The sequence below is a fragment of the Hibiscus syriacus genome, unplaced genomic scaffold, assembly GCF_006381635.1.
Source record: "Hibiscus syriacus cultivar Baekdansim isolate YM2019G1 unplaced genomic scaffold, ASM638163v2 tig00112801_pilon, whole genome shotgun sequence".
Lineage (NCBI taxonomy): Eukaryota > Viridiplantae > Streptophyta > Magnoliopsida > Malvales > Malvaceae > Hibiscus > Hibiscus syriacus.
This window is the reverse complement of record NW_024063404.1, coordinates 196,162-214,288: the sequence shown is the minus strand read 5'-3', so window position 1 is coordinate 214,288 and position 18,127 is coordinate 196,162. Positions and strand designations below refer to the sequence as shown.

The window sequence follows — 18,127 nt, the reverse complement described above, 5'->3', positions numbered from 1 at the left end:
CCTTCAATATCATCTGGTAGTTCTGTATTACTGAGCTTCCCAAAGCTCACTATTTTTACTCACCATTTCAGGTTAACGAGTAGATCATGTACAATTGTCGACATCAACATTGGGAGTTCCTTCGGCGTTGTTGGCGAGTACGGTACTTGTATAATTAGGAGGTATGTAAGTCACATTTGATTTTTATACTGAGTTTGGAACTTGTATGATTTTAATTTTATTTGTAATATATGAGTGATTTTCTGAACTTGTATTTTATTTATAAATTCTTGTAATTTTTAGATATCAAAAGAATTAAAAAATGGCCCCTTTAAATAATGTCCTAAATTTAAATTTTAGAAACAAAAAAAAAATTGATGCGACTTATTCAAGTTTATAAAAAAATGAAGGGCTATATATATATATATATATATATGTATATATGAGGAAAATGGTCACATCCAGCATTTTCATAATATAAGCAAGGATTAATGACCTAAAGCAGCTTCTTGAAAACCACTTTCCCTGTCTCTCGTCAAACACGTTGCTTACAATAACTTGGATAGTTACAAATTACAATCATTTCTTAACCTTTCTCTTACACCATACATCTATGCTTTAAAGACAAAGTCCTCACCTTTGCTCTTTCCCTCTCCCTCTCTCTAAATACAAAGACTTTAACTTCTTTCCATTCGCTTTCTCTCTCTCGATCGAACAGCCATGAATTCATAATCGTTGAAACGTTGTAGTTGTCGTATTTCTCTCTCTTTGGTATCCGTGTCCATGGCGTTTCACCACAAAAACCATCTTTCCCAAGACCTTCCTCTCCATCACTTCACCGACGAGCAGCAACAGCAACAAGAGGAGCAACTGGCGGAAACCGGCTGTCCCAATTGGTTGAACACCGCCCTCCTACGCTCGCAGCATCCCCAGCCGCATGGTGGCCAATTCTCTGACCATGGCTTCCTCAACCTTCATACGGAAGAAACTGGTTCAGACTCCACCTCCACGGTTCGACAAGCTCAAAACCGATGGCTATCACGTTCTTCGTCTTTGCTTCTTCACCGCAACCACAGCGACGTCATCGACGACGTGGCGGCCACCGCAGCAGGAGGTGGTGGGGACTCCATGATTGCCGTGGAATCGGGGGATTTGAAGAACAGTAATAGCGAGACTTTGAACAACAACAAGAGCGAAGGTATCGTAGTGGAAAGTGGAGGAGATGGGGCCGTGAATTGGCAAAATGCTAGGTGTAAGGCGGAGATACTGGCGCACCCTCTGTACGAGCAACTACTGTCAGCACACGTGTCGTGTCTTAGGATCGCCACGCCGGTGGATCAGCTCCCAAGGATCGACGCTCAGCTGGCTCAGTCGCAGCATGTGGTGGCCAGGTACTCGGCTCTCGGCGGCGAAGCCCAGAGCTTGGTCGCCGATGACAAAGAGCTCGATCAATTCATGGTATGCTTTGAAAACCATTCGTGATTGCTATTCTGGCTTCTTTTAAGTTTTCCATGTGCAATATTGAATTGTTAATTCATCATTTCAGAACTTTTGTGATTAAATTCAGCGGTGTTCGATGCACCGACAATTATTTTTGCAGATAATGGAATTTCCATCCCTCTGTTCTGAGACTTGCTGATTGAAACAGAGTGTTTCCGTTTATGTCTTTAGATTTTTGGATTGATTTCTCTAACGTCCTCAAATTGTCGCTCATATTCTAAATTGCACTCAAACTCCAATTCATTCTAATTGGAATCCTCGCATCTCAGTCGGAAGTAAAAATGTTTTCATGTTTAGGACCAATTTATTGCTTTGAGCTTTCTCATGATTGGATCTTGCACTCGTTTTAGACATTGTTGTTTGTAAGATGAAGTATACTATGCGTCATTGATCATTGAATTTTTAAAAATTATAAAATAATCATTATATTAATCGAATTATTATAAAATTATAATTATATTTATTGAACTATTACTAAATGATATTTACGTTTCCCGAACTTTTATAATTATTATAACGTTACAATGATCATTTTGTAAGTAAATTTAATGACTATTTTGTAGCGTTTGAAAGTTCAGTGACCTCTAATGTATTTTTCCCTTGTTTCTATTGTTGCAACTTACAAATTTTAATGGATCTTTTTATTTTGAAGTTGCCTTTGAAGATGATTTTATAACATTTCGCTTCCCTCTTGGTGTAGACGCAATATGTTCTGTTGCTATGTTCATTTAAAGAACAATTGCAACAACATGTTCGGGTCCATGCAATGGAAGCTGTTATGGCATGCTGGGAGATTGAACAATCCTTACAGTGCTTAACAGGTACCTTAGTTTAACTGTCAAGAAGATGATGGCGCATTTATATTCTTACTTCCGACGATTCACATTGTGTCGGAAAAAAGCTGATATCCGACACTCACCGTGCCGTTTCTGTTTCAATGCATAAACAGGAGTTTCTCCGGGAGAAGGAACGGGGGCAACAATGTCTGATGACGATGAAGACCAAGTGGACAGTGATGCCAACTTGTTTGATGGAGGTTTCGACGGTCCAGATTCCATGGGGTTCGGACCCCTCGTCCCGACGGAGACCGAAAGATCGTTGATGGAGCGTGTGAGGCAAGAACTGAAACATGAACTCAAACAGGTAATAAAATTAATGAACAAAAAAGAAACCATTGTTTGTAGAGTTTTTTATTTTTATTTTGTGTTAATGTTGCAACTCAATGTTTACATTCCTTGTAGGGTTACAAGGAGAAAATTGTGGACATAAGGGAGGAAATTTTACGCAAGAGGAGAGCAGGAAAGCTTCCTGGTGATACAACATCAGTTTTGAAAGCTTGGTGGCAGGCACATTCCAAGTGGCCATACCCTACTGTAAGTTCTAGTCCGACTACCCGAGGGAGTCGATTAAAGCATGTTAAATCTGTAGGTTTCCGCTGTTTATATCAATAAGCTAAGTAACCGGCTTTATATAAATATTTCAGGAAGAAGATAAGGCGAGGTTGGTTCAAGAAACAGGCTTACAACTAAAGCAGATAAACAATTGGTTCATCAATCAAAGGAAGAGGAACTGGCATAGCAACCCGTCAACTTCCACCGTCTTGAAGAGCAAACGTAAAAGGTACGTTGAACATCATGCACGTCTTGTTCCTAAACTTGTAGACACATACCAACCTTACTTTTCTAAAGAAGTAATGCAGGTGAAAAGTGAAAAACACACGACGGTGACCATCTTCTCGACTGGATATCAATCGCGGCGGCGAAACGAACACGCTACATAGAAAGTTTCACAACAGTATAGGGTTACATGAAGATAAGGGCTAATTAATTTACACGATGTTGTGGTGGTGGTCGCAGCCGATGAAACCCGTGGACGTTGTTTGCAGGTGTGCATTGGTTGCAATATGCTGACTGATGCAATAGTTTTAGGGAAGTATAGGAAATTATACTAGTGTAATTTTATGATTTTTGTTAACTTTTTTTTTATTTTGGGTGTGGTAGTGAGTGTACAGTGCAATAAAATTCTGCATAGTTTGCTTACAGTCATGCTAGAACATCATTATAATAGCTTCTTCTCCAGTATTGTAATGTAGAGTTTGAATTTGAAGCAGAAATGGCATATAAAGCGTTCACATTTGGTTGCAGATATGCTTGAAAGCCTTCTTTTAAGGCTTTTTTTCTCTCTGACCTGTTCTATTATTCTTTGCTTTTAATGATGAAATTGGATTCCTAATGCCTTTCATGATGATGAATGATATGATAGAGTTGAGTGTTTTTTGTTGATTAAATCTGTGATGCATTAATGGACAATCTCTCCCTTGTCACTTATAAATAGAGTAGTTAACACGTGTTACCAAAATGGTATAATTTTGAATTAAGTACCTTTTATTAGAACTAAAAAACTAGTTCATCAACTTTAATTCACCAGATTTTGGTCGATTAATTCATGGGAATTAGAAAATTTGTCCAGTTGTCGGTGATTAAATGAACCAAATCGTTTAATTTGTAATATTTTATATATAAAATACTAATATTCTGATTGAAAATTACGACCAATATATAAACTAAAGTTTCAATCGAAGTATAAAGTCTTATAATTAATTGAATTCCTCAAGTGACATATAGTTAAAAAAATATTATTTTCTCTTGAGATCTTAAATTGTATAATTACTTTTACAGTCAATGATTAATGAAAAATATACTACTTTAAAACAAACTAATTTTTATCCACATTTGCTCCATTTATCAACATATAACTTTATTGGTTGTGCACGGACCAAGCGATTAAAGAAATTATTATTATTTTTTGGGGTTTTGGGTTCGAACACCAAGATCGTTAGGGACACAAATATTCAATGTCAAATGGTTAAGAGTTATTTTTGAAGAACATAAAAAAGAAAGAAAGGAAAACATTATTGGTTGTGTATACTGTATATGAAACTTGAATCGGAGATGAACACTGTCCCAAACATAAGTAACTATTGGCGTAGTTTACCCTATATAATAATATTTGTCAAATCTAAGACAGACAAATAATCACAAACAACAAAATATATATGTATGGAGATTGTCAAATCTATGACACATATAATGTGTAAGATATTTCACTTGGTTTTAATCGTCTTGAACCAAGCAGCTTCTTGCAGTTACAGACTCGTATTCAGCCAAATACCACGAAACACCAGGTTTATGAGGCTCTAAAACGATAATCGCGCCATCTGTCAGTCCCACTGCAAATTGGGTTGGTTTCTGCGGATGTGCAGCTATGGCATGGGGGTACGCATTTGATCTGTGCAACCACCATCGGTAATAATCAGAAAAGCTACTGAGAAATCAGTTCTAGTTAACATGCATTGATAACCTTATATTTTACAGAGTTTAACATATTTTGTATATTAATAGCGTATTCCCATTATTTTTTTCGTATTTTCTGTCAAATTTTAGTTATCTTCTCATATCTTTTTGTGTCATAATCGTATTGTGTCCTGACATTTAAAATGTGTTAAAAATAGGAATTCAGAAAGAAAAAAAGGGAAGGCTGTGCAATTGCTGCATGAACCATGTGGACATACCTTGCACTGGGAGGAATATACGAAGTGGGAAGGATCTGGCATTTTAATTCGAGATCTGAAGCTCCAAATATCGCCACTTTCCCATCTACAAAGCAGGCATACACCATCTGGCTATCGCATGAGAATGTTGCTTGCGAGATTCTTGTAGAATCTTCAGGAACCCACTGAGAAAACAAAAAGAGAAGATTGAACATTCTGCTAGCATACTAACAAGAAGAAAGCTTAGATGAGAGGAAGAGGAACCTGGTGTACACATTCTAATTCTTTCGCTTCATAAATTGAAAGCTGAGTTTCATGCACAACGATGAAGTGTACTTGATCCTGATGAAACTGGACCATGGTATTTGAACCCATTACTGGGATTCTCTCATTGGGGAACTGCAAGAGTTTGCTTTTACAATTCCCCCATCCGTCAAGATTCCATGTGAAAATCTGCAGTTGGAGAAAATGAAAAACACGAATTATGAATTTCTCGATAGACCATAGGGAGATGGTTATAACGTATTAAAAACCAACCTGAGCATCTGCTCCAGAAGAAACAAGCAGATTCATGGAAGTAGAGAAAGCAAGCCCCGTGACTCTTCCAGAATGACCCTTGAGCTTGCTTTTAACCTGCGTGAATGAAAAACAACTATCTAGTCTCTGAATGCCTCTTCAAAACATTATATTTCAGATAACTATATATATGTGTATATACACTGTTGTTTATTGGGGAGACACATGCCTTATCGACACGGACATTGTAAATCAATATAGTGGAGTCGGTCATTCCAACAGCAACTATGTTGTTATCTTGAGGATGGAAAGCTAGACTTGTTGCCGCAGGTGGTGGTGGCATGAAATTCATCATTATCTGTGCTCAAGAAAATAATGAGAAAGGTCAATAGGAAACCTAAAACTTGCATGCAGAAGCAGAAACATGAATCTAATCTTGTGAAATTATCTCCCGTGGACTGTTAATCACATGTATTTGATATAAACTTTAACAAACTGTTGCTTGGAAGAGATTGGAAAGTAACCTTAAACGTCAGCATGTTGAATAGAGAAATTCTCCCCCCTGATGTTGACAACAGATATGATTCATTCTTTGACAAAGCGAAGAAAGGCACAGCCTCTTCAGGCGTGATGCCAGTAATATCATTGATCATTCTTTGTGGGCCGCTTTTCGGTTGCCACAGTTGAGGGGGTACATCGGTTGTAGCCTACATTGAATGTTTAAAAAAAATCATTTCCGAATTTCCAACTGATGAAGGAACTGAAAGCTGAAAAATTTAAGTACTAATTGGTTCTTTCTTACCTTTCCACTCAAATTAAGGTCATTCCGAGGCCATTTCCAAAGCAAATGAGTGGCATTTGAAGCTAATGCCAAAATAGCATTACCTGCATTGGTGTATATCAACCTTGATATCTGCAATTGTCAGAGAAAGAGTTTATCATAAAATTACTCTAGTTTGAACTTGATATTATCCCAGATGAAGCATAAAATGAATTAAGAGCAAATATATTTGAACTTGTAAAATCCTTCTCAAACCACTTCTTAATGAGGGTATTTACCTTATCTGCTTCCCCATAAACACTGAGTAGCAAGGACTTGCACTGAGAAGGCATGCTGATTTGGATGATCTTACTAACATCTGAATTGTTATTGGATTTATCGATAATTTTGTTTTTCACATCCTTTATCCTTTCCTTATCAAAATTCTGCTGGAAGGCTGATGAGTTAGCATAGGACATATTTTCCAACAGAAATGGATAATTTTCATAATGTGACGGCATGAATCCTTGAAGAAGAAGAAAAATTCAAGTTCATGATTACTCACGGTTGAGACATGGCAATCATCAGCTTCACCAGAATTAGCAACACTTGAACTTGGATTTATTACATGCTAAATCAAACAGAAATAATCAGGAAATGAGAATATCTACCAAAAGCAGTAGGTGTGAGTTGTGTTACGTTTATAATTAAATATTAGTTTCCTACCTTATCTCTAACTCTAGTATTCTAGTTTTTAGAAAAGATAACTTCTAACTTATCTAGGACTCTCATCTACTACTTGTAAATAACCCTTGTTGTATCCTCTTACTTTTAACGGAAAACAGAATAAAATAAGCTTTTTCATCCAGCAAACCCTATTTCTACATGGTATCAGTTTAGGTTATATCCTTTATTGCCTTCCCTCGGCCACAATAATGGAAGCAAAAGTACCCCCTGATGGTTCCGTGAACCCTCAAAGGTCGCTTCCATACCGTCAGTCCCGCTATACTGTAAACCCCAGATATCAGACAACAGATTTCCCTGGAAAAAAATATTCTGCCGAATCATCATTATATGAGATTAAGATTGATGTGAAAGCAGACTATCAGCCACAGCATGTTCCATTAGTTTCCCTAATGAGTAAACACTGCACTAAACCTGACCTTTCATTGAAGCAAAATTCAGTTGGACGAGTTCCTAAGAAGCATACAAAGTTGCAATCGCAACTCCTACCTCGTAAATAAAAAAAAGCAAAGAAATCCAGTCAATTCCAGTCTACTTCCGAGACCATACACGCTTGTGCTGTCCGAGAAGGTAGTCCCGACTTTGTTATGTTATCTTCTTTGCCTGGTTTTGTTTCTTGGATTGTTGATTCGGGTGCGAATGACCATATGACAGGCGATCTCAATCTCTTTCAAAGTTTTCATAAAGCCGTTTCCTCCTGTAGTGTCCGAACAACCGATGGTTCCCTTTTGACTATTGTGGGCAGTGGCTCGATTCAAATTAATCACCAAATTGTCTTATCTGATGTTCTCTAAGTTCCAAATTTGGCTTGCAATCTTCTTTCGGTTAGTAAATTGTATGCAGATTTGCGTTGCACTTTCTCATTTTAACTCTGATATTTGTGAATTTCAGGATTTCAACTTAGGGACGGTGATTGGCAATGCTAGGCGTCATGGTGGACTTTACATCCTTGAAGCCTCTCCTCCTGTTCCAACCCAAGTAAACCCTCATATTGTGTCTTCATTTGTTTCCATATCCCCTAATGATGCGACTGTTGAAATTGTTTTGTGGCATTTTAGGTTAGGTCATCCTAGTTTTAATTATCTTGCAAATATGTTTCCCAAACTTTTCATTCATAAAAATCCAACATCTTTTTCTTGTGATATTTCCCAAACTTTCTCGTGTCAAAGGCTTAAATGAGGTTCGTTGGTTTTTTTTCTTTTATTGATGACTATTCTCGTGCTACATGGACTTTTCTCATGAGAGATAAATCTGAGGTTGTTGATATTTTTAAACGCTTCCATAAAACGATTGAGAACCAATTTCATAGTTTTATTGACATCTTTAAGTTTGATAATGGTAGTGAATATTTCTCACTCGTTGGGTTCTTTCTCTCAGGAAAAATGAATTGTCCATCTCACTTCTTGTGTCGATACCCCTAAAAAATGGGGTCGCCGAACGTAAAAATCATCATCTTCTTGAGGTAACTCGGGCACTTCTTGTTTCTACTCATGTTCCTAAATACCTTTGGGGTGAAGCCCTCTTAACCGCCACTTATCTCATTAATCGTATGCCTAGTAAAGTTCTTTCATTTAAGTGTCCCCCGGGATATTCTTTCACAATTTTTTTCTCATTTCAAACCTTTCACCACATATGTTCCTCTTCGTGTCTTTAGTTGTATAGATTTTGTCCATGATCATAACCACACTAATTCTAAGCTCGATCCTCGAGCAAATCGGTGTGTCTTTGTTGGGTACTCGTCTCCTCAGAAAGGTTATCGATGCTACTCTCCTTCTACCAAAAAGTTCTTCACTTTTATGGATGTTACATTCCAAGAACATAAATCGTTCTTCTCAAAAATTGAAATCAGAGGGAGAGTGAGTATGAATTTCAATTTTTTTCGATTAATACAGAACTACACATTAATCTATCTCCTACTGAACCTACCACTACTTAACCATCACTTGACATCACTAAACTGCCACTTAATACCACCACATTCGATGTTGAAAACCAGACCGTTAATCAAGTTGAATCTCCAAAAACATCAAGACCATCTATGACAACCCTTATTTCCCAAACCGATCTTACCTACAAACGAAGACCCAAACATGTCCCACAGACCACTACGCAACCTATGCATTGTCAAGAGCCGGAACCAATTTTAAATTCCATTACAAGCGAAGGAGATGATCAGAGTAATTTGGATGTGATGATTTGTATTAGTGAGTTACCGATTGCTCAAAGAAAAGGGAGTACGGCGATGTACTCATCCTATCAATAAATTTGTCGCTTATGATAAATTAATGCCTTTTTTAAGATATTTACAACTCAGGTTGACAATATTAGCATTTCAGAGACCATAAAAGAAGCATTAAAAAGTCCTGAGTGGAAGCAAGCAGTAGAGGAAGATCTTTCGGCCCTTGAAACAACAAAACCTGGGTTATTGTCTTTCTTCCTAAAGACAAGAAATCAGTTGGTTGCAAATGGGTCTTTACTGTGAAATACAAGGCATATGGCAGTGTTGAGCAGTATAAGGCTGGACTTGTGGTAAAGGGGTTCACTCAGACTCATGGAGTAGACTATCAAGAGGCATTTTCCCTGGTTGCAAAACTCAATTCAATACAAGTACTAAATGTAACACCCTAAACTAGTACGACACACAGTCGACCAATTAGGGTGATACACGGAACCACTGGAGTGGCTGACCAACTTTTTCTTATTTCTCTTGCTTTAAAACAACTATTTTCTTTATAAATTCAACTGTAAAAATATAATGAAAACTATATGTTGGGGAGCTCCCAAAATAATATTTACATTAAAAAATAATAATATAGATCGACTTTAAAATACATCTACGACTCAACTTTACAACAGGGTTTATAAATATTCATGCCCTTAAAAAATTTGAGACGTACTTTGGTCTGCTCTGGGTCTGGACATTGGTCTCTTTAAGTCTCCTTGACTGCTCCATATAATCTGCGTAAGGAAACAAATTCCAAACGCTGAGCTAACTAGCTCAGTGCCACACTAACAACTAATTCATACTAATTGTATATCACTAAAAGGCTCAAGCTATCAAGTCTATTGCTTTGCTTTAGTGAGTATACTTGTATACTCACTCTCTACTCTATGATAGACATCGTAGTGCGGCTAAAGGTTCTGCATTTTGGAGCTCAAACACCCTCTATTCTACATAGAATGAGGCCTTTGGAATCTCTGCATCGGACACCACACCCTCGACTAACTCACCCTTTGCAAGTGTCAGGTCTTGGCCTTAGTCAGCTTAAAGTGCCTTGCGCACTCCCTAAGGATATATCTGGACTAAATTTATACTTTCGACTCTACTAGTTTTTCTAAAGGAATTCGGGTGTCCAGATCGTTTCCCAAGCATTCAAGCAAGACTAGTCATATTTGATCCTAATTATTCTTATTTCTACGTTTAAATTAATCATTATTACCGTTCTCACTTGTAGTCTTAATTAGAAGTAATTATAAGCTTTTGGGAAACCTCACATGATTCTATAATTCTCTTGGAATTAAAGCTCAATTCTTAACCTTGGTATCGATACTGACCTTACAGTATCGATGCCCCCACCTCAATATCGATACCCAACCCAAGGTATCAATACCTCAGCTGAAATGTATTGAAAGAAAGAGGGACACTCATATGCGAGTATCGATACTAGGACCCTGGGTATCGATACTCCCTAGAGTACCAATACAAAAATGTGGGTATCGATACTCCCTAGAGTACCAATACCAAAATAGCCTACTGGAATCCCAGTCTCAATATCGAACCCTTCGATCTCGATACAGTGTCAATACTCATGTAAATGTATCGAAATTTTTCTTCAAAAACCCTCGATTTCATACTTTCCTCATGAACAGTATTGATACTGCTTACAACCCTAAAAATACCTTATTTAGGCATGAATTTTCCTCTTAAACTCTCCAAATTTCCAACCTTAAGGTTTCCCAATTAGTTTTTAAGTCTTATGTGCTTATAGGTATCATAAATAAGGCTTAAAACATGCTAAAATAACATTAATAAAGAATCTACCATAGAATTATACTCAATATGCTTAAATCTTAACTTTCTAGCTAAAACTTATTTCTAATGATCTACAACTGGTATGGTAAAGTTGTGAGTGTGTTACCTGGCTTTCTAGGTTGCTAGAACTCCTCTTGAATCAACTCAAAATTCACTCTCTTTACCTCTAGCTTTTGAACTTTCTCCCACCTTTTTAGCTAATCAAAGGTAATTAAAGGAATTATTAACTTATCTAAGGCTTAAAACAAGGTTAAGGATACTTCAAACAACTCAAATTTACTAAATTAAACTTGAATCCCTTAACCTCCCTAAAAACCATTTTTGGAAATCTTAACCAAAACTTGAGATTAAGGGCTCTAAATGAAGCTTAAGAGATGGAGATTAAGGTTCTTACCTTGATTGCTTCAAACTAGGCTTGGAATTCTTAAAACTTCTACCTTTGCTTACTACAGAAGAGAGAAGAGAAGAAGAAAATGGAAGAGATATTTTTGGGTAAGGGTTTCACGTGAAATCCCTTTAAATAAGGGGTTTTTATCCTTTAATTTTAGAAATAGGTAAACTATACTTTTGGTCCCTCTCCTTTAAAACCTATTCTAAAATCACCCCCTTAGCTACAACTCTTAGGCCCACCTTAAGCCCAACATTATTATAAACTGGTCCAAACTGATCTTGGAAGTCTAATGGGCTCGACTTACGGTCTCAGGTTGACCTGAACTATTGACCCATGATTCGGGGTATTACATTATTATCCTTAGCCATAAATAAGGATTGGGTACTTCATCAGCTAGATGTCAAAACTGCATTCCTCAACGACAATCTTGAAGAAGAGGTCTATATGCAAGTTCCACCATGAGTAAAAATTCAATATGGAAATCAGCGAGTATGCAAGTTGTTGAAATCTTTATATGGTCTAAAACAATCTCCTCGGGCTTGGTTTGACAGATTCACGAAGGTACTTTTTCAAGACAACTATAAACAATGTTAGTCTGATCACACTCTGTTTGTAAAAACTGGTCCAGACAAGAAAAAGGCGATCTTGATTGTCTACGCTGATGCCATCATCATCATGGGTGATGCTTAGTAGAAATCGAGAAATTTAAGATGTTACTAGCAAAGGAATTCAAAACCAAGGACTTAGGGACCTTGAGATATTTTCTAGGCATGAAAGTGGCAAGATCAAGAGAAGAAATTGCCATAAATCAAAGAAAGTACATTCTAGACTTACTCTCTGAGATTGGAATGACCGGTTGCAAGCCCTCGGAAACTCCCATGGAAGTGAATCTAAAGTTAAGAAAATATGAGAATCCGATAAACAAGGAACGGTATCAAAGGTTAGTGGGTAAGCTTATCTATCTATCTCTAATTAAGTCAGACATCACCTTTTCCATTAGCATTGTGAGCCAATACATGAATGATCCTAGAGGAGAACATTTGGAGGCAGTAAATCGAATTTTGAGATATTTAAAGATGACACCGGGACATGGGTCGATTTTCAGAAAACATGAAGATAAAACAATAAAGATTTTCTCATATTCGAGCTGAGTTGGAGAATTAACTTATAGAAGGTCAACTACGGGTTATTGTTCGTTTGTTTGGGGAAACTTGGTGACTTGGAGAAGCAAGAAACAAGTCGTAGTTTCCAGGAGCAATGTAGATGCAGAATATCGGGCTATAGCACTTAGGATCTGTGAAGGTGTTTGGTTACAAAGGCTCTTAACCGAACTAGAGATGTGCGACAATAACCACTTTGAGCTTCAGAGTGACGGTAAACAACAATAAGTATTGCTAAAAATCCAGTATATCACGCAGAACAAAACATGTGGAGATTGACAGACACTTTATTGCAGAGAAAGTGAATGTTGGAACAGTGAAACTAAATTGTCTCTTCACAAAATCAGCTAGCTGATGTCTTGACCAAGGCCCTTCCGAGGATTACTTTCGACGAAATTATATCCAAGTTGGGTCTTTACAATATTTACTCCCCAGCTTGAGGGGGTGTGAGTTGTGTTACGTTTATAATTAAATATTAGTTTCCTACCTTATCTCTAACTCTAGTATCCTAGTTTTTAGAAAATATAACTTCTAACTTATCTAGGACTGACGTCTACTACTTGTATATAACCGTTGTTGTATTCTCATATTTTTTTAACGGAAAATAGAATAAAATAACAGCTTTTTCTTCTAGCAAACCCTATTTCTACAGTAGGATAATAACTAAAATGCAGACCTTTCTTGGAGCATCAGAGACATCTGTGGAGAAATCAACAAAAACAGTTGGTGATGCATTCAGCAACTGAAGACCATCAGCTGTTGCCAAGATCTTGATTTTGTTTTGGTTCGCTATAACAGCCAGCAAGGTGCCATCCTTATTGAATCGTATATGTGGATTTGCCTTCAAATTCGAAAAGTAGATATCTAACTTAGACTATCCTTTATATATGTTATAGTGAAATAACTCCAACATAAATGTAATTATCAACCCAAAATGTTGAGACTTTCTCTGCGTAACATCTCTAAAGAAGATTGAAATAGTAAAGAACTTACTGGTAAGTCTCCTACATTGATAGTTGTCAAATGCTCAACCTTATCCATATCCCATATTTTAAAAACATGGTCATCAGCTGCTGCCAAGAACTTCTCCTTAATTGGACTAAACTGCACAACAGCTGAAGAATTTTTGCAAAGGCCTTGGTAGGTTCTTTTTGCATCACCTTCACTTTCATTCCATTCAACTAGGAAAGACTCTCCATTTTTATTAGTCCCACATGAAAACAGCCTGTGAAAGAATCCATTCAAAACACCAAAAGTTTAGCGCATCTATCATTTGGGGAAAAAAAATAACATTTTATATCATGAATGTCATTGTTCATGTAAAACAAATCTAACCTTGTATTATCAGCACTGTATGCCATTGTTGTGCATGCCAGACCTGGTGCATCCATATGAACTCTGGCTCCCATGTTGTCATATAACCATGCTTTTATCTTGCCATCCACTGATGTTGAAAAGATAAACTGGCGGAAAAAGTAAAAAAAAAAATTCTTATATGATCACCAACAAACAAGATAGATCTAAAATGCCACACATTATCAGTATAGTAAATCAAAAGCAACTCTTACATGGATACCATCCTTGCAGTGAGGCAAAAGAGAATAAACAGAAGCTTCATGGCCTTCTAAATTATGCATCTGTTCTCCAGTGATCACATCCCATACCTAGAAAAAGGAAAATCAGCTAGTTGATGGATCACTTTCTCCATGTTGAAATTTTTCTATTCAAGAGAGAGATATTTAAAAAACAACCTTAATTAGCTTGTCATCACCACCGGTTATGACCAGATGTTGCTTGCTAGGTGTGGCAAATGCTAAATCATTAACACCACCAACATGAGCATCAATCTAAATTTTACAAGAAAGTAGAAGAGTTTACATCAGATACAGACCATTGAAATTAATATTTGTAAAATCAGATAAAAAACATGAAGCTACCTCCAACTTCTGCTGAACATCAGTGCCACCATGGTAGGAATATAATTGCACAATATGTTTTGAATAAGCAACCCCTATTTTGAAGCAGAGAAAAAAATCCTTGTATGATTAAAACAATATCCGAGAATCATTGTATATTATTCTGAATGAAGTTTTCCAATAATAATTTTAACTTACCAAAGAAAGAACCATTTGGACTCCAAGCAACACGATTAACAGACATACAAGGATCTTTCATCATGGCTGCCTGCATATATTTAAATATGTTCTAAGGTTTAATATGATGCAAGTAACAAAACATTTCTTTTAAAGATATGTAAATAAATTTCTCCAATGGACAAACCTTGAACACCATGGTGCATGCTCCAACATTCCAAACCGTAAAATTTCTTGAAAGCATTTTTACCCCTGAATTAACATCCCATAATCCTATGTCCCCAACATTGGTTCCAACTGAAAGAGTTAAAAGTAATAGGTATACATCATTCAAGATAGATTATTCAATCAAATAATGTCTATAAATTTGACAAGCACATAGGAGGAGGACATGCAGGGCTACTAACCCAGAAGAAAAGTCTGCTCTTCAGGATGAAAATCCATGCTCATTGGAGAAGATAGCTCAGTCAATATCTTTGCAACAGTCTTGGGCAGGTTGGTATTGTTGATTGGTTCAATACGTTCAGGCATGCCATTATTCATGGAGGTAATCGGCAATTCATCAGAAACACTGGATTCAGGGCTGTGATTTCGACCAGGATGAATAACAGTAGATGTGACCTGAGCATCAAGGTAAATGAATAATTTTAGATTTGCAGCGAAAAGTAAAGCTGTAGTAAACCTGGCCGTCATTACCTCATATTCAGCTCCCAGTAGGCTCTTCTGAGGCATGGCATGGCAATCCCCAATATTATCTGATGTTGTAGTTACCAAATAGGTGACAATCAAGGTAAGGAAAAGTTAGATGTTCAGAATGAATACATTAAATCACCTTGATTCTGAGATCTGGCAGAACATCAATACAATTACCATAACCACTACCTGATGATATTGGACCACTGATACAGATGTCTTCTCCAGAAACAGCATGAGTTACAGTAGATGGACCAGAAAACCAGCCGGATGGGAAAACTGGCAGTGATGCATCTTGCTAAACATGAAATTTTCAAGCTCCATAAGTATCATAATATAGATAACCGCTGTCCTTTTAATTGTTGGGAAGGAAACCGAAAGAAAAAAATCTCCCCTTTCCTTACCAGTAGATTGTCAGTTGATTGCATCAACAAATGATTCTGTGGCCATTGACAAACATGATCCTCAAAGAGGGTTTCTATATCAGGATTTGGCTGAGGATATTTACATTGAATATGCTGCCAGTTCAGGCTGTCAGATCACAAGGAAAAATTATTTCTGTAAGTATAGTAATAAAGAAAAATTCAGTAGATGCTGAAGCTACAGAAGAGAGATTTGAGAAGCAATTTCAATACACACAATTGAAGAGTTGCCTGGAATTAAGTTTTTACTCAGACAAAATGAAATATATAGAAGGCAAACCAACAAATTGAGAGAAAAGCTGCTACCTTTGATTAATGAGACGTCGCAACCTTTGGCTGTTGATGACAGGAAATTTCAGCTTTCCATGGAAAATTGGATTCAGCTCAATTAGTTTCTTGAGTTCACTCATCAAAATTTTCCTTGAAGACTCTGCATCTTCATACGTAGAGAGCAACTCATGTTCCCTGTTACACCAGTTGGACCTTTTAACTACCTCATTTCATCGGGCTAATATTAAGAAGAAAAAAACTGAAATCAAGTAGTATGAACCATGTACCTTAAATTATCTAATGTTAAAAGCTGGGTCATTTCTCTAAATAACTCCTCGTTTTCCTCAGCAAAAACCTTCAAGTCCTTCCTCAGGATATCCAAGGCCTTTGCACGATCATTGCTGTGCAACAATCCACCAATTTCATGTAAAATAAAAGCTAGACAGATAAAATTGCATGAAGATGTTAGCGTTTAGATTAAACCAAAATGGCTCACTTGTCCAATGCCTCAAGGAAATTCAGCTTTCTGATTTCAAAATAAATCTTCGTAGAGTACTTGTTGTCGTTGATACTTGTGAAACCAGAAAGATATTCCTCAACCATGTTCCACTTTCCATTCAGCACCAAATCTTCAAAAAACACCATGTCAAAGCAACATCCACTTTCTTGCTCCAACCTACAAATCAAATCAGTTAAAAGCATCAGAACAGAAGATATAGAAGTAAAACACTTGTATTTGATAACATGACGAACTGATGCTTACATATGAGCTGTTTTTTTATATCCTTCATCGTTGCAGAACTGTAAGATTAAGAAAAGGAGTTCCTTATTGAGAGTTGACCTCTTCTCAGAACCCATTCCTCCTCTCTGAAACTTCAGCAAGTATTCACATGAGTGAATTTGGCAAAAGAAGGAGAAAAAGAATAAATTCGATAAGGAAAAAGAAAACATCTTAGATTCCTTTGTAGGAGAGTGTCAATTTAATTACGATTAACATATAACTTTCCACGTATATATAATCAGTGTGAATACCTTTTGGTAGTATCCACAAAACAGAGCTCAGTTCAGTTTGATTTGATTTGAAGAATTCAAAATTCAAGTGAATCCAAGCGTACAACTTTGACAGAGTAATGCTCGCATAACCTCTCCACTGATTCTAAGTAAAAGAGATCAAGAATCGAGACTGATCATTGACAAAACATGAATAAAATCAACAGCTTGATTCATCAATTTTCTCAATTACCAAACAGTAACATAAGATTCGATTTGACAATCAAAACAGTCGTGCATAAAGCAGAGACAACCATAAAAAAGCAAAGAAATAGCTGATCTAGTTCCGAATTACCGAAATGATCGAGATTAGATCGAAAACACCAAGCAATTTAATCAAAAACCTAATCTTCACCAATAGGAGACTTTACTTTTAGCTCAAAGAGGATGAAAAAAAAATCAAAGAAAAACTAAAGTGGAAATATAAAAGAAAAAGAAAGACTCTTCAAAGGTTCACCTGAGTCGAATGACAAAAGGAAACTTGTAGGCGATTCAGTCTTTTCTAGCACCACTTTGATCTATGCAACTGAGTATAAATACAGAAAAAAATACTTTAAAAAAATAAGAAGGACTAAATTGTTAAAATTTATTTTTCAGGTAGGAATGGAATGTGATAAGTCAGTTGCCTTATAAAGGTCGTTAGTGGAGTCCCACGAGTGCGCTCCATCGCGGGGTTTTTCTATTTCTGATGAAAAAATTCGATAAAGTTTGAGCATTATACTGACCAGGGTTGACTCAATATGGTACAAGGTGGGCTGCCATGAAACACGGCGCTTACAATGTTCTTTATTAGAGTTGGTTTATTTTTTTTTAAATACCAAATTTCAGATAATTGTGTTGATAGTTACTATTTTTTATTAATTTCTATACAGTAAATTTAGATTAATTGTTTCTTATTTTATTTTATTAATCAATCGAGTAGTTGTATTATGTTAATTTGTAAATTAAAATTAATTAACTTTATTT

The 18,127-nt window shown here is 36.5% G+C and overlaps 2 protein-coding genes across 7 annotated transcripts; one reads left to right on the top strand and one right to left on the bottom strand.

Moving 5' to 3' along the window:
- The first annotated feature begins 685 nt into the window (after positions 1–685).
- LOC120183679 (homeobox protein knotted-1-like 3) lies at positions 686–3,661 on the top strand. 3 transcript variants are annotated; one of them, XM_039188341.1, is made up of 6 exons: positions 686–1,437; positions 2,180–2,300; positions 2,429–2,622; positions 2,721–2,852; positions 2,963–3,099; positions 3,179–3,661. In XM_039188341.1, exons 1-6 carry the CDS (start codon positions 763–765, stop codon positions 3,180–3,182), a joined length of 1,263 nt encoding a protein of 420 aa, XP_039044272.1. In that variant the 5' UTR covers positions 686–762; the 3' UTR covers positions 3,183–3,661. The 3 variants fall into 3 exon arrangements, with proteins under 3 accessions (XP_039044272.1, XP_039044271.1, XP_039044270.1); XM_039188340.1 differs by having other exon boundaries at positions 687–1,437; positions 3,171–3,661; XM_039188339.1 differs by having other exon boundaries at positions 693–1,437; positions 3,168–3,661.
- A 925-nt stretch (positions 3,662–4,586) lies between these two features.
- Positions 4,587–17,671, bottom strand: LOC120183734 (topless-related protein 1-like). 4 transcript variants are annotated; one of them, XM_039188374.1, is made up of 27 exons: positions 17,619–17,646; positions 17,144–17,267; positions 16,875–16,984; positions 16,608–16,787; positions 16,399–16,512; positions 16,148–16,306; positions 15,824–15,950; positions 15,609–15,717; positions 15,423–15,481; positions 15,134–15,347; positions 14,914–15,023; positions 14,748–14,817; positions 14,571–14,644; positions 14,385–14,480; positions 14,202–14,297; positions 13,969–14,096; positions 13,627–13,858; positions 13,310–13,474; positions 6,871–6,936; positions 6,605–6,751; positions 6,348–6,458; positions 6,070–6,252; positions 5,775–5,903; positions 5,567–5,662; positions 5,294–5,482; positions 5,051–5,214; positions 4,587–4,767 (listed from the first exon to the last, which is right to left on the bottom strand). In XM_039188374.1, exons 3-27 carry the CDS (start codon positions 16,967–16,969, stop codon positions 4,593–4,595), a joined length of 3,288 nt encoding a protein of 1,095 aa, XP_039044305.1. In that variant the 5' UTR covers positions 16,970–16,984; positions 17,144–17,267; positions 17,619–17,646; the 3' UTR covers positions 4,587–4,592. The 4 variants fall into 4 exon arrangements, with proteins under 4 accessions (XP_039044305.1, XP_039044306.1, XP_039044303.1 ...); XM_039188375.1 differs by having other exon boundaries at positions 16,875–16,978; XM_039188372.1 differs by lacking the exon at positions 17,144–17,267 and having other exon boundaries at positions 16,875–16,978; positions 17,619–17,671.
- Between the last annotated feature and the right edge of the window lie 456 nt (positions 17,672–18,127).